The 16,057-nt window shown below is 43.3% G+C and overlaps 1 protein-coding gene across 3 annotated transcripts in view; it reads left to right on the top strand.

Annotated features, from left to right (window-relative positions):
• Nucleotides 1–16,057, top strand: part of LOC130921341 (dedicator of cytokinesis protein 3-like) — a 61,759-nt gene that overhangs the window by 28,767 nt on the left and 16,935 nt on the right. Inside the window, exons 17-38 of one of the 3 annotated variants that reach the window (XM_057845096.1) lie at nucleotides 41–147; nucleotides 221–383; nucleotides 449–546; nucleotides 776–859; nucleotides 1,241–1,341; nucleotides 1,419–1,500; nucleotides 3,284–3,454; nucleotides 3,601–3,796; nucleotides 3,877–4,004; nucleotides 4,204–4,350; nucleotides 4,855–4,953; nucleotides 10,425–10,522; nucleotides 10,599–10,674; nucleotides 11,286–11,386; nucleotides 12,118–12,176; nucleotides 12,246–12,394; nucleotides 12,731–12,816; nucleotides 12,938–12,964; nucleotides 13,254–13,349; nucleotides 15,051–15,111; nucleotides 15,185–15,278; nucleotides 15,352–15,500. In XM_057845096.1, the coding sequence (XP_057701079.1) occupies nucleotides 41–147; nucleotides 221–383; nucleotides 449–546; nucleotides 776–859; nucleotides 1,241–1,341; nucleotides 1,419–1,500; nucleotides 3,284–3,454; nucleotides 3,601–3,796; nucleotides 3,877–4,004; nucleotides 4,204–4,350; nucleotides 4,855–4,953; nucleotides 10,425–10,522; nucleotides 10,599–10,674; nucleotides 11,286–11,386; nucleotides 12,118–12,176; nucleotides 12,246–12,394; nucleotides 12,731–12,816; nucleotides 12,938–12,964; nucleotides 13,254–13,349; nucleotides 15,051–15,111; nucleotides 15,185–15,278; nucleotides 15,352–15,500 (2,372 nt within the window). The remainder of the gene's footprint in view (nucleotides 1–40; nucleotides 148–220; nucleotides 384–448; nucleotides 547–775; nucleotides 860–1,240; nucleotides 1,342–1,418; nucleotides 1,501–3,283; nucleotides 3,455–3,600; nucleotides 3,797–3,876; nucleotides 4,005–4,203; nucleotides 4,351–4,854; nucleotides 4,954–10,424; nucleotides 10,523–10,598; nucleotides 10,675–11,285; nucleotides 11,387–12,117; nucleotides 12,177–12,245; nucleotides 12,395–12,730; nucleotides 12,817–12,937; nucleotides 12,965–13,253; nucleotides 13,350–15,050; nucleotides 15,112–15,184; nucleotides 15,279–15,351; nucleotides 15,501–16,057) is intronic. The other 2 variants (XM_057845099.1, XM_057845098.1) reach the window with 2 other exon arrangements.

Raw genomic sequence — 16,057 nt, forward strand, 5'->3', positions numbered from 1 at the left:
CTTTCCACCTGGTCCTTACTTTGTCTTCTGTTTCATCAAGCCAAGGACAAAGGAGACAAGAAACTCTTTGGTTTTTCCTTCACTCCTCTGATGAGGGAAGATGGGAGCACACTGACAGATCAGAGCCACCAACTCTTTGTTTACAAGGTGAGTGTGCAAGCCAGCAAGTTGTCCAAAATCCAGCGCGGCAGGTTTAAATTCTGCATCTGACGCAACTCAGTGTGACGAGGACGGCGGCTTGCGAGAACCTGGCCTTTATCTGGGACTGCCCTGTTGCAAAGAACACCCCGATCCGGGCCTTCTGGACACGACCTTTCAGCGCAGCGCCAGGGAAAACTTCTGGATCTCCACGCAACTGTCGTCCACCAAGCTCACCCAGAACGGTAGGCTACAACTGTTGGCTTTTCTGCGTTCCCGGCGCGGCGTCAAATGTTTCTCCGTCTTCCAGCGGACCTGCTGGCTCTGCTCAAGTGGAAAGCTCATCCTGAGTGGGTCGGCGACATTCTCGCTCGTGTACGCAATGTAAACGGAGAGGAAATCGTAAAGGTCCGTCGATGCCGTCGTTCTCATTCAATTCTGAGATTTGATCAACATTTGTGTCCATTTGGAGATCAATACTGGCAGGTTGACCTATATTTCGGTAATACTAGAACACGTTTTCTCTTTGAAATGCTAAACCGTCAAATAATCAAGCAAAGTATCCTGGGAATAAATATGGACCTAAAAAAAAGGCCAACTGATGAAGCAGCATTAATTGCGCTGTTGTTTATTTCAGTTTCTTCAAGACATTCTGGACACATTGTTTTCTATCCTGGATGACAACACCGATAAATATGGCCCGCTGGTCTTTCAGTCTCTGGTAAGGTGAAAACAAAATCTTACTTTAGACAAGGAAATCAACATTTGCTTATGTATTTGTTTTTGCTCTTAGAAAGTAATTGTCAATCAGAGGTGTTCACATCCTCATTGGTGTTACCTTATGCTTTTCAAAGTGGTCCACTCTTGTGGAAAGTCAAATGTTTACTTTGAAGAAAGGTAGACATGATGCAGATAAAGTGCATGAGGCGAGAATAGAAAAAGGTCATCTGACTGTTTTTTTGGATGCAGGTGGCGTGCTGCCATAGCTTACCTCCTCCTTGATAAGTCTTTGGCTGACAGTCAGTGAATTGTTCGGAGAATATTTCCGGACATTCCAAATGCTACAATTTCTGCTACTAATTCTTATATTCCCTTTTTTCAGGTTTTTGTCATCAATTTGCTGAGGGACAGCAAATATTTCCATTTCCGGGCAGTCATGGACACGTACATTCAAAAACACTTTGCTGGAGCGTTGGCCTACAAGTACGTCTGCACTCCTTTAAAGCGCACATAAGTCGAGCAGTCACATGCGTTGTTGAACTACTCTAACTGTGCCCCAGGGAGCTGATCCGATGTCTCAGGTGGTCTGTGGAGCGTTCCGCCGAGGCGCCGCGACAGGATCACATCCACGATGTTGTGCGAGTAAGGCATGGTTTTTTTCTAGCGCTTCATCCAAATGTATCCTTGGCAAAGGTGCATTCGTTTAAAATGAAGTCATTTTGGATCCACTGATGTATGAACAAATAAAAAGGTGGCAAATACAGTGGGGCAAATCAGTATTTAGTCAACCACTAATTGTGCAACTTCTCCCACTTGAAAATATTAGAGAGGCCTGTAATTGTCAACATGGGTAAACCTTAACCATGAGAGACAGAATGTGGAAAAAAACCAGCAAATCACATTGTTTGATTTTTAAAGAATTTATTTGCAAATTATGGTGGAAAATAAGTATTTAGTCAATACCAAAAGTTCATCTCAATACTTTGTTATGTAACCTTTGTTGGCAATAACGGAGGCCAAACGTTTTCTGTAACTCTTCACAAGCTTTTCACACACTGTTGCTGGTATTTTGGCCCATTCCTCCATACAAATCTCCTCTAGAGCAGTGATGTTTTGGGGCTGTCGTTGGGCAACACGGACTTTCAACTCCCTCCACAGATTTTCTATGGGGTTGAGATCTGGAGACTGGCTAGGCCACTCCAGGACCTTGAAATGCTTCTTACGAAGCCACTCCTTTGTTGCCCTGGCTTGGTGTTTGGGATCATTGTCATGCTGAAAGACCCAGGCACGTCTCATCTTCAATGCCCTTGCTGATGGAAGGAGATTTTCACTCAAAATCTCTCGATACATGGCCCCATTCATTCTTTCCTTTACACAGATCAGTCGTCCTGGTCCCTTTGCAGAAAAACAGCCCCAAAGCATGATGTTTCCACCCCCATGCTTCTCAGTGGGTATGGTGTTCTTCGTATGCAATTCAGTATTCTTTCTCCTCCAAACACGAGAACCTGTGTTTCTACTAAAAAGTTCTATTTTGGTTTCATTTGACTATAACACATTCTCCCAGTCCTCTTCTGGATCATCCAAATGCTCTCTAGCGAACCGCAGACGGGCCTGAACGTGTACTTTGTCAGCAGGGGAGACACGTCTGGCAGTGCAGGATTTGAGTCCCTGGCGGCGCATTGTGTTACTGATAGTAGCCTTTGTTACTGTGGTCCCAGCTCTCTGTAGGTCATTCACTAGGTCCCCCCATGTGGTCTTGGGATTTTTGCTCACCGTTCTTGCTATCATTTTGACGCCAGGGGGTGAGATCTTGCATGGAGCCCCAGATCGAGGGAGATTATCAGTGGTCTTGTATGTCTTCCATTTTCTAATAATTGCTCCCACAGTTGATTTCTTTACACCAAGCGTTTTACAAATTGCAGATTCAGTCTTCCCAGCCTGGTGCAGGTCTACAATTTTGTCTCTGGTGTCCTTCGACAGCTCTTTGGTCTTGGCCATAGTGGAGTTTGGAGTGTGACTGACTTAGATTGTGGACAGGTATCTTTTATACCGATAATGAATTAAAACAGGTGCCATTAATACAGGTAACAAGTGGAGCCTCGTAAGACCTCGTTAGACCTCGTTAGAAGAAGTTAGACCTCTTTGACAGCCAGAAATCTTACTTGTTTGTAGGTGACCAAATACTTATTTTCCACTCTAATTTCAGAAGTAAATTATTTAAAAATCAAACAATGTGATTTTCTGTTTTTTTTCCACATTCTGTCTCTCATGGTTGAGGTTTACCCATGTTCACAATTACAGGGCTCTCTAATCTTTTCAAGTAGGAGAACTTGCACAATTGGTGGTTGACTAAATACTTATTTGCTCCACTGTAGATGACAAAACACCAGATATGCCGTTGTCTTGTCTCTCTCCCTCCCGGCAGGCTCTGGACTATCTGTTCAAGTTCATCGTTCAGTCCCGGAGCCTTTACTCGCGCGCCACCTGCGGAATGGAGGAGGAACAGTTTCGCGCCAGCGTCCAGGAACTCTTTCAGTCCGTCCGCTCGGTTCTAAGTCTAGACCGGCCCAACTGTGAGACCCTCGTCTTTACTCAGGTGGGAAGAACAAAGGGCATAACTTTTCAGAGTGACAACATGGCGCCTGCAGAACTTTGAACGAAAAAGACCTGAAACCTCGACTGCGGATGGCTAAAGACGGCAGATAAAGTTTTGCATCTGCATATCGTCCTAACCTTTTGCAGGTGGCCATTTTAAACTCTTTGCCCGCCGTCTTGGATGAGCTACTGCACCTGTTTTCGGTCCGAGAAGTGGCGGAATTGGCACGCGGTGCTTTGGCCAGTTTGCCGTCCTCGCTTCATATTTCAGGGCATTCCGTGGACAACGTTAAGCTACGCTCCATTGCTCGGACCGTGGACGGCGGCCTCTTTTCTTTTCCAGGTGAACGTCCGGATCGAAAAGCGCACTAATGTGGCTTAACGGGCTCATCATGGTTGATAGCGTGCTCCGTGCTTCCCCAGAGTCTCGAAGGATCCTGCTCCCCGTAGTTCTTCATCACATTCATCTGCACCTGAGGCATCAGAAAGAGCTGCTCACGTGCTCTGGAATTCTCACTTCTCTTTTCTCCATCATCAAGACCAGCTCCTTGGTAACAAGTGCTTGCTCACCCACACATATGCATGCACCAACATTTCGACACGTGAAAATGTCCAATTCTTTTGGAAAAAGTCTAACGCATTACTTTCAGGTGAGGTAGATGACATAACTCTTTGAACAAAACGGGACCGCGTCACTTTTCAGGGACAGAAGAAAAGATGACGTAGTGTGAAATTTTTTTTTTGTCCCAGGACGCGCCAGTGGCGGAGGAGGTGGAGATGATGGTGGAGTCACTGCTGGATGTACTTCTACAGACACTGCTGTCAATCATGAGCAAGAGTCAATCAAAGGAGGCGGTAAGAGGTCACCGCTGCCCGCAGTGCACCGCAGATATCTCTGTTAGTAACTAACCCTTCAAATCTTTTCTTACTAGTTGCTGTCAGTGGGCGGGCGGGCGGAGCAAAATGTGATGCTGTCAAACCAATCAGAATGAACTTTTCCTTCTGGGGAGAAAACAAGTGTAATACCGCCGTATATTGGGCGGTGTATAAGCTATTAGTGTTTTTGTCCTATTTAGTATTCAAATGAAAATGACCATTTTGCGCTGTCCGTCCATCCGTCGCATTTCATCCTAAGCCATTTTGGGCTTCTTCTTTATTTTCCCATGTTAATTTCACTTAATCTGCTTTTGCACTCTATGAGAATGACATGCATGGAAGCCCTCCAGTTACGTTTGGAAACAAAATGTTACTTTTTGATATGTGATCAAGTTACAATAAAAGCCACGCAATGCTAAAACGCTAACTAGCAGTTTCCGTCACGTTATCCACAGCATATCCTGTCCGTCAAGCGCTTCCCGCCGTCCTCGGGTCTGCTGACGGACATTGCGCTGCGTTTTACAGGGGGAGTTTGTGTCCTGCCTTCTATCTCTCCTCCGTCACATGACCGACGCTCACTTTCGACACCTGATGGAGAACTTTCCCAGTAAAGAAGTGCTCAAGGTACATACCAAAATCAAATATTGCCTTACGGAGAACTTTGAAAGATACGTCACCGGTCCTACCGAAACTTGTTTGTGAAAAATCTAGCACAAGAGTTGTGAATGGGTGGCTCGTGAGCCATATCGGGCTCTTTTGACGGGTTAATGTTAGGCACTAAGCAGTAAACCATTAATGCATAATGCCCTTTATTTTGAATTAGTGCTTTTATGTTTATTTCTTTACATTTCACTTCCAGTGTTGTCACGGATTACTTAAAAAAGTAATTTAATTACTGATTACTGATTACACCTGAAAAAAGTAATCTAGTTACTTTACTGATTACTTTATTATCAAAGTAACTAAGTTACTTTAAAAGTAACTTATCAGTTACTTTTTACCAATTTTTTTCCTTTTGCTGCCTCAACATAAAAATAACAGAAAAATGTCATCGCGTGTAATTGAGTTTTTCACATAAGGCTTAATCTTTGAGTTAACGGGGGTTAGTCGACCACCATTGACTCGCCCTTGCTTAGCCATTCCGGAGCCCTAAAACTAACAACTAACTGACAAACTGCACAAAATTTGTTAAAATCAACTCCAACGACTAATTAAACCCCCGCTGACTCCAAGATAAAGCCTAATGTAAAAAAATCTGAACTCCCCCTTTGAAATAAAGACCTAGCCGTTAAAATGTTGTTTCTAAAAGTTGTAAAGCAATAAAACAAACAACAAAAATTAATGAAATGAACAAAAATCCTACAACGTAAAGTTTTCATAATGGGTCAAAATCATTTTTCGAACAGATCATGTGACTATCACCTTGGAGACTATCCTTTGCTTTGCTTAGCCAAAACTACACCAGATGAGGCAAGATGGATATTTAGAATTTCTTTAAACCTAAGCTTTCAAACGCTGCCAACAACAACAACTTGAACAGTTGATTGAACTCGAACAGTGTCAAGATGTGTGTGTATATATATATATATATATATATATATATATATATACAGTGGGGAGAACAAGTATTTGATACACAGTCAATGGGAAAACCCATTGGCATATATTAGGGCTGTCAAAATTATCGCGTTAACGCGCGGTAATTATTCATTCATTCATTTTCCATGCCGCTTTTTCCTCACGAGGGTTGCGGAGGTGCTGGAGCCTATCCCAGCTGACTACGGGCAGTAGGCAGGGGACACCCTGAACTGGTTGCCAGTCAATCGCAGGGCACAAGGAGACGTACAACCATTCACGCACACACTCATACCTACGGACAATTTAGAGTGCTCAATCAGCCTACCATGCATGTTTTTGGGATGTGGGAGGAAACCGGAGTTCCCGGAGGAAACCCACGCAGGCACGGGGAGAACATGCAAACTCCACACAGGAAGGCCGAAGCCCGGGATTGAACCCTTGATCTCATAACTGTGAGGCAGACGTGCTAACCACTCAGCCACCGTGCCGCCGCGCGGTAATTAATTTTTTAAATTAATCACGTTAAAATATTTGACGCAATTAACGCACATGTCCCGCTCAGACAGTATTCTGCCTTTTGGTAAGTTTTACAGCAAGGTTTTTTGTGCTGTCTAACAGCGAACTCTTGTGGTTGCTTTGCGACATGGTTTATTGCTTTCTTGCCAGTTCAATATGGCTGCACGACGTCTCGGGCTGACGCCTACGTTGTAATGTTGTGCTTATATGATCCTTGGACAAGATTTGTCCGTACGTATGGTTGTTGTAAAGAATGTACATATTATGTTAGTAAGCGAAATGCTATATTTTTTTGTATGAGACGCTTTTTGTATATGTTTAGTGAACCTGTACAGCGTGCTAAGCTAACGTTGTTGCTAATGCAATGCTTGTGTACTTTTTTTTTGTAGTTTCACTACGGTCTAAAGAGGACGGTGGTTTGAGGCCATTTTATTAATAAATCAGATGAAAAAGGAAGAAGTCTGATTGTTAAGGCGTCGTTCAATAGCTGTCTAGCTTTGGAAAAAGTAGACGCTTTGGAGTGAGGACAGCATAGACAGATTTAAATGACAGTAGAGTGAAATGCCCACTACAGTCCTTATGTACCGTATGTTGAATGTATATATCCATCTTGTGTCTTACCTTTCCATTCCAACAAATTATTTTACAGAATATATATATATAATTTACAGAAAAATATGGCATATTTTATAGATGGTTTGAATTGCGATTAATTGCGATTAATTACGATTAATTAATTTTTAAGCTGTAATTAACTCGATTAAAAATTTTAATCGTTTGACAGCCCTAATATATATATACATATACATATATATATATATATATATATATATATATATATATATATACATACACACACACACACACACACACAGTATTGGCCAAAAGTTTGGAGACACCTCAAAGGTGGATACTTTGAAGAATGTAGAACACAAAACCTGTTTTCAGTTATTTCACTTTTTTTTTTTGCCATTCCACATGTTCGTTCATAGTTTTTTTTTGCCATTCCACATGTTCGTTCATAGTTTTAAAGTGTGTCCAAACTTTTGACTTTCGTTTCAGTCTTCAACATGCTTCTCCCCCCAGTCCCACAAATGTAAAACTCCACCTATGATTACAAACTCTAAGTATAAAATGTACATAATTACACATATTATAAAGGCTGGTTACAAACTGTAGATGCTGGCTGTCTCGTTACCTGTCGGCTTTTTTTTCGCAACGTTGCTGTAATTCCAAGTGCTTCCTTGTTGAATTGGATGTCGAGTATATAGCGGTCGACAGTCTTTCTGAGCCAGCGCAGAGTTTGCAACGCACGGAGATATTTTTGTCATCTTTACTAGACGGATATGTGAAGTAATGGCTGTAACTCCAGTGAGCAAATGCAGCCGTTTGTTGTATCTCTCCGGCTTCTTTACTATCAGCATCCTGATAGGTAGCCACTAGCCACTATGTTGTTGACCGCCGTGGCAGACGGCGCGCGCACAGGCAGCATGGTATTACACGTGACCCGCCCCCCCCCTCCCCATGAGAAAACGTGAGATGTGATGTCACTCCCAAACTCAAGCGCAGTATTTTCTTTTCAAATGCTCTGCGTACATGACTACAGTATTCTTCATTCTACATACAGTATGGGGCAACAACAAAATAGTAACGCACAGGCACCGAGGAAACTAACTTTAATCAGATTACTGGCTTGGAAAAATAAACTCGTTAGATTTCTCGTTACTGAAAGAAAGTAATCAGATTACTCTAACGCGTTACTTAGTAATGCGTTAATGACAACACTGTTCACTTCAAGTAATGGCAATTTTGTTGTGCCAGTTGATGTTAATCAAGCATTAATTGTTAATATAATTAATTCAAAGTAATTGGCTCTAAGTAAAGCTTATCATAATTTTATCGTATCAGGCGGGTCGGCTCTCAAGCTCAATGAGGACCAAGTCACATCTATAGGTCCTCCTCTGAGAACCTGGGCAAAAAAAATATGTGCACCCCTGATAATAGTAATAATAAACAATTTGGTACCTGTCGAAATCTGCTCGTTCCTCCAAGATTGGCGTTAGAGCTCACCTTCTGGGATGTTTGGTGAGAGCGCTCATAGCTGGCCAGTGGTGGAGCCGATTGGAGTGTATGCTCGGGTCCCAGAGAGCCAGAGTGCGCAACTATTTTAACATTCAACCCCTTCTGTTTACTAAAGCCCCTTTCACATATACCTGAACTCGGGTTAATTCCCGGGATTTAAACGGGTCGCCCTTATGTGTGAAAGCCATTTCCCGGGTCGACTGACACAGAGATGACGCGGACATTGACCGGGTTGTGTCCTAGTGCAGTGTTTTTCAACCTTTTCTGAGTCATGGCACATTTTTACATTGGAAAAAAATCTTGTGGCACACCACAAATCAAAAATATTCCAAAATTACATTCTGTACAGTATATTTATAATTACTCAGTTTGGAACTTGAGCCTGTTTAGATGAACACAAAGCCAATATTCTGACAACAGCTCTCAGTCTCGCTGTTTTAAATTATTATTATTATTTTTTAATAGCAGTTAGGCTTGAAAACCTCAGAATTATCAGACAGGGGGACTCTAGCAATGTTTTTAACCAGATCAGGGCCGAACAGCTCGCTGACAATGGCTTTGCAGGCAGGTAGCATTAATGTCTCTGCCACAGGGTGGGAAGTTTTGGAACTAGCAACAAGGTAACTGGCTTTGAGGGCTTTCTCATTTATCTTTGTGGTTCTTCTCAAAAAAGTTGCCTGTTCCTCTGTGTTTTCAAGAAGGTGAAAAAAATAGTCCATCGACTTGTTTTGAAGCAGCGGGTGTTTTGTTTGGAGATGACTTTTAAGCTTGCTCGTCGCCATGCCGCTGTTGGAGAGCTGCTCGTGTCGCATTCAAGAACTGCTCGGATTTGTAGCCACCGGCCGTCCTCGACAATGTGTTGTAATAAAACACAGGGGGAGGATTGACCGTCGTCACATGTGGATAAAATGGAAAGGAAACTTTTGTGTATATCAGCACTTGACGAGTTAAATGATGTACAGTAGACGAACTGGGGTCCACATTGTCGCAGACGGCAAGGTGGCTGATGGCTAGAAATTTGAGCAGTTCTTGAACACGACACGAGCAATACCTTGCTCATCTGTGCACGACCGCAACCTTCTACTTACTCCTTCCTTCCTACTGCAACTCCACCCGACGACGTAAAAAAAAAAAAAAAAAAAGTGATATTGGATAATTTTTCGCGACACACCTGACGATCTCTCGTGGCATTGGCACACTGGTTGAAAAACACTGTCCTAGTGTAATGTCTGTGACTTGCCCGGGACGCGTTATGTGTGAAAGCAGCTGTTAAATTCCGGGTCACAGCGTGAAGGCTGACGACGTAAATATCATGGCGGGCCGATCGTCATTTCCTCTTATTCTCATAAGATAAAAAGCAGTAAACAAATATCGCATTTATCAACTTGGCGAACTGGAAATTGGAAAATTAAACTGGAAACATAATGAAATTAATTTGCGACTGGATCGTAGAGCCGAGGAAGAGACAGCCTTTCTTTGGAAATCTGTGGTTTATTTTGTTGCAGACCAAAAATGACCTAATGTCTGGGTTATATAATCGCACCAGCTGCCTTCCCGGCACAGAGGACTTTGAGTCGCCATTACGGGAAAAGTCTGAAAGTGTCCGACCCGGGTAATTCCCGGGACATCTCCTCATGTCTGAAGGCCATGACACGTGTAAATCCCACGTCACCTTACACGGGAATTTACTGGGGTATAAATCTGAAAGGTACTTTTTAAGTCAACGCAGGAGAGCTACATGGCAGCGACAACCAAGCGAATTAGCAATATTATATACAGTATACACACACATTGTATGGATCTAGTGGAATCACTTTTTTTTTTTAAATATGGGGGGTTGGCCCGGCTCAAAGTTTCCCAATCCCGCTCGTGGTCTGAGGTAAAAACACATTTAAAAAAATATATTTTTCTTGTCTCAGCAGGAGTTTATGATGAAGATTTGGTGCGTGTTCCGAAACCTGATGAAGCTGAGCATTTTTCCACGAGACTGGAACGTGATGAGACTCCTGACGAGCCAGTAAGAAGTTACGGCCGGCGGAGAAACGGAAAGACGCCGAGGTCTCTTCACCTCACCTCACCTTTGTGCTCTTTAGCATCATCCTGACCACGGTGCAGCGTCTGGCACCCTTTCAGCTCAAGAACTTTGGAGGAGCTGACTTTGACTTTAAGGTACTTATACTGTCTGTACTTTTTCTTTGACTGTCAATTTTTCTTCTTATTCAGAGGGTTCTCACTTAATGGTCCCAGTGAGCCATTCGGCCCATTCGGTGTGGCGCACTGATTAAGTTTAATCCTTCCGGATCTTGGCTTTCGCCGCCTCACAAAAGCTATCTCTGCTAGAAACGCAACCTAGCCTCCAAAGTATCTTTTTGAGTTGGTAGATGGGATGCTGTCAGTTCCCTTGGTCTTGCTCTGCCAATTGTAGCAGGTGGGACAATCATCTTGCATCACTACATTGCGAGCATTGCCAACCACTCGGCAAACATTGGTCAAATTTCAAAACTGTAATCATGAGCCGAAGAGAGAGCGGTCAGCCAAGACTGAGCTTTCTCTTGTCAGGATAGCCACTTCTTCCTCATCGGTGCAAGCCAGTTTTAGACAGCCGAGTGCTTTTCATATCGTGAAGATAAGATGCATTTGTGAGCTTCTGAAAGCAGGGTGTTTTGTCTCAAGCCAAATTGGCTTTACTGCTTAGATTTCATGTTGGCCGCCGTTCCCTTTGGAAATGAGCGCTCAGCCCCACCCGTGACTATGGTCTGCCTAACTGTGTCTCTCCGCAGGTGTGGAGCTCCTACTTCAGTCTGGCAGTTTTATACATCAACCAGCCCAGTTTGCAACTAGAGAACATGAGTCCATCAAAAAGGAAGAAGATCTTTGACAAGTAAGGAATAAGCTTCTGCAACGCCACATCAAAGTTGGCTGTTGAGGTCGTCGTGATTTTCAAGCGACGCTTCCTCTTGCTAACCAAATCATCGAGCACTTGACTTTCTCATTTTGGTTCCTCTAACATAAATGGAATATGTTTGCTCCATACAGTTCCGATTCTGAGCCAAAGGAGAACATGATTATTATGTCTGGCTAAAAGACTTACTCTGTAATGTCTGTGATGAGGTTGAATAACTAGGACACGATAGGGTAATAGAAAACAATGAGACGGATAGACATACCAAGGCATAAATGAATCTATTCCGATGGCGTCCCTTCCAAGTTTGTTCGAGTCATTGGTCCAACCAGTATTCTCCCGTAGCAGAAGTGTGAGACTGATTAGAGCTTTCTATATTTGTCTCCTTCTTCTAAGGAAGGAGAAAGAGAGGAGCCTGAGAAGAGATAGAACATCACTGAGACAAATTAGATGAATTTGAGAAAAGCCTTGTGAAGTAGGAGATAAGGATGGGACAATTAACTCATCTCTTGTTCTTGCTAAGAAGTCATGTAGAATGACATGATCGCAAAATAAGAAAAAATATGAGATGGTGTAATTGGTACCCAAGCAATGACAATATCAGACACGTGATGTCCATTCACTGTGTACAAAACAAGACGAAATGAATGAATGTCGGAGGCTTAAATGCAAAAAAGCGAATCAAATAACGATGCGAAATGTAATTGCAGGTACGGTGATATGAGGGTGACCATGACATCCGAACTCTACAGCATGTGGCAGAACCTGAGTAAGAGATCGCCTAATTGTTACGCTGGACTTCGAGCATTCGATTGAGAAAGTGATCCGTGTACTTCAGACGAAAACAAGATCCATTTTATTCCGGGGATGATCGGTCCATTCCTGGGAGTTACGTTGGTTCCTCAGCCGGAGGTCAGGAATATCATGATACCCATCTTCCACGACATGATGGACTGTGAGCAACGCAAAAACGGAAACTTTAAGCAGGTTGGCTCTGTCCGGCAACTTAAGAACGTAACATTGTCTCTTTCGCTCGCGGAACACTTGTCTGGTGGGTCTTTTAGCAAGCGGGCCACAGCGCTCATTGGCATGATTCCTTTCTGATGTGGCAATGAGGTTGACGCGCCTCTTGAGGATCAAGACAAAGACTCAGGGTTGTCAACAGTCCTCGATTGCGTGGGACATCCTGGAATTTAGGAAGTTCTGATTGGTACCGATGGCGGCGGTAAATTCTGGGTTGTCCCACCCAATCCGCGACTGTTGACTCGTGCTTGACCGTGGTTTGGTACCAACTACCCTTGTGGTTTTGTCGTTGTTGTCTAGGTGGAGGCCGAGCTGATCGACAAGCTGGATGGTTTGGTTTCGGAAGGCAAAGGAGATGAGAACTACAGAGAACTCTTCGGTTTGCTGTAAAGCAAAAATTTTGTCTGATTTCAGTACTTCGTTGTGTGTCTTGAAACGCACGTCAAGCTTTCTTTCTGCACACTAACGCCACTGTTGTGCATTTGCTTTTTTTGCTACGGGGATTAGAACTCAACTATTTGGGCCGTACCCCAGGTAGGAATCAATTAGCGCCTGTACTAACATCTCTTTATTTCTCTGCCTTTACTTGCTCTTTGAATTGTATTCATGCTCAGAAGAAACCACAGAGCAATAGATGCCAACTACAGTAAAAAGCTGTTTTGCGGGGCGGGCGGTTAGAGCTCGGGTACCTAGTCAGGGCTCCACGTGACGTGCCGACGTTTGATGATGTGTGTGTTGTGCATGAAAAACTTGTGCGGGTGATCCGAAGAGTAGAACGGAGGGCTGAATGAGTTCATCAAATCCACTTGTTGTCTCCTTGAAGCCTCTTGGAAAAGATTGAGCAGGAAACGTGGCGAGAGACGGGCATCTCTTTCGTAACTTCTGTCACTCGACTGATGGAGCGGCTCCTGGACTACAGGTGAGACGGGCTGATTCATTCATTGCAGACCTATTGGTCCCTGTGTTGCCTGTAGATTACCAGTTACAGTGGGGCAAATAAGTATTTAGTCAACCACTAATTGTGCAAGTGCTCCCACTTGAAAATATTAGAGAGGCCTGTAATTGTCAACATGGGTAAACCTCAACCATGAGAGACAGAATGTGGAAAAAAAACCCCAGAAAATCACATTGTTTGATTTTTAAAGAATTTATTCATCATGGTGGAAAATAAGTATTTGGTCAATACCAAAGGTTCATCTCAATACTTTGTTATGTACCCTTTGTTGGCAATAACGGAGGCCAAACGTTTTCTGTAACTCTTCACAAGCTTTTCACACACTGTAGCTGGTATTTTTGCCCATTCCTCCATGCAGATCTCCTCTAGAGCAGTGATGTTTGGGGGCTGTTGTTGGGCAACACGGACTTTCAACTTCCTCCACAGATTTTCTATGGGGTTGGGATCTGGAGACTGGCTAGGCCACTCCAGGACCTTGAAATCCTTCTTACGAAGCCACTCCTTTGTTGGCCTGGCTGTGTGTTTGGGATCATTGTCATGCTAAAAGACCCAGCCACATCTCATCTTCAATGCCCTTGCTGATGGAAGGAGATTTTCACTCAAAATCTCTCGATACATGGCCCCATTCACTCTTTCCTTTACACAGATCAGTCGTCCTGGTCCCTTTGCAGAAAAACAGCCCCAAAGCAGGATGTTTCCACCCCCATGCTTCACAGTGCAATTCAGTATTCTTTCTCCTCCACACACGAGAACCTGTGTTTTTGCCAAAAAGTCCTATTTGGTTTCATCTGACCATAACACATTCTCCCAGTCCTCTTCTGGATCATCCAAATGCTCTCAAGCGAACCGCAGATGGGCCTGGCGGCGCATTGTGTTACCTTTATGACTGTGGTCCCAGCTCTATGTAAGTCATTCACTAGGTCTCCCCTGTGTGGTTCTGGGATTTTTGCTCACCGTTCTTGTTATCATTTTGACACCACGGGGTGAGATCTTGCATGGAGCCCCAGATCGAGGGAGATTATCAGTGGTCTTGTACGTCTTCCATTTTCTAATAATTGCTCTCACAGTTGATTTCTTTACAACAAGCGTTTTACCTATTCCAGATTCAGTCTTCCCAGCCTGGTGCAGGTCTACAATTTTGTCTCTGGTGTCCTTCGACAGCTATTTGGTCTTGGCCATAGTGGAGTTTGGAGTGTGACTGACTGAGATTGTGGACAAGTGTCTTTTATACCGATAATGAGTTAAAACAGGTGCCATTAATACAGGTAATGAGTGGTGCCTCGTTAGACCTCGTTAGAAGAAGTTAGACCTCTTTGACAGCCAGAAATCTTGCTTGTTTGTAGTTGACCAAATACTTATTTTCCCCTCTAATTTGGAAATAAATTCTTTAAAAATCAAACAATCTGATTGTCTGTTTTTTTTCCCACATTCTGTCTCTCATGGTTGAGGTTTACCCATGTTGACAATTACAGGCCTCTCTAATCTTTTCAAGAAGGAGAACTTGCACAATTGGTGGTTGACTAAATACTTATTTGCCCCACTGTATTTGTTTTAAGAATCTCCATTGTCATATACGAAACTGCCGTAACCAACTAAAATGCTTTCAATATCACAAGAGTGGAAAGTCCAAAGACAAGTGATGAGATGTGGCCATCTTGTTGTCAGGGATTCTATGAAAGGAGATGAGACAGAGAACAAGAAGATAGGCTGCACGGTCAATCTCTTGGTAAGATGCAGCGGCGTTGAGAATTACCATTGGTAACGCATTCGATGATGGGTAACCCGATGTTGACGCTCAGAACTTCTACAAATCGGAGAGCAACAAAGAGGAAATGTACATCCGCTACCTTCACAAACTGTGTGACATGCATCTGCAGGCAGACAACTACACCGGTACGACTCACGCGCACTCAAATACGTATGCATGCCGAGTTAACTTGGGCATGCGGGTGATGTTTACTTACAGAGGCGGCTTTCGCGCTATTGTTGTATTGGGAGTTGCTGCATTGGGACGAGCGACCTATCAAAGATCTTCTGCATTATCCCGCTCAGTCAGAGTGGCACCGCAAAGAGGCGCTCTGCCGCAAGATCATCCACTATTTCAACAAAGGAAAGGTAAAGGTCATCCAATTTTTGGGTAGGTCGTGCCAATGATCGACATGATCATGACGACGATGCAAAAGCAATTTTATTGAAGGGTTGGGTGACGGCTGGTCTAAATAAGCTTGATGTTAAAGACGTTTGCTCAAAATATTAGGTGGACAGTTTTTTAGGGTCCTCTAAACTCATAGAGAAAATCATGTTTAAACCATACTCGGAGATTAAAGGGGGGCTGGGGAGCGGCATTGCCATCCCCTGGTGGCCATAAATGTCATTGCATGTAATTGAATTTCCAGTTTATTAATTTAGAATTAAGACTTTGCCAGTAAAATATTTTCAATAAAAGTTGTAAAGCAATTAAACAAACAACAAAAATGGATGAAATGAACAAAAGTATTTTTTTTATTATGGGTCAAAATTAATTTTCGAACCGATCATGTGGCTAGTATCTTGGAGACTGTCATTTGCTTTGCTTAGCTAAACCCACCTGAGGACAGAAGAAATAAGATGGCTATACATAATTTTTTTCAAACCTAAGCTTTCAAAAGCGACAACAACGAATGAGCGAGAAC

This window comes from Corythoichthys intestinalis, chromosome 9 (assembly GCF_030265065.1).
Source record: "Corythoichthys intestinalis isolate RoL2023-P3 chromosome 9, ASM3026506v1, whole genome shotgun sequence".
NCBI classification, from domain to species: Eukaryota; Metazoa; Chordata; class Actinopteri; order Syngnathiformes; family Syngnathidae; genus Corythoichthys; species Corythoichthys intestinalis.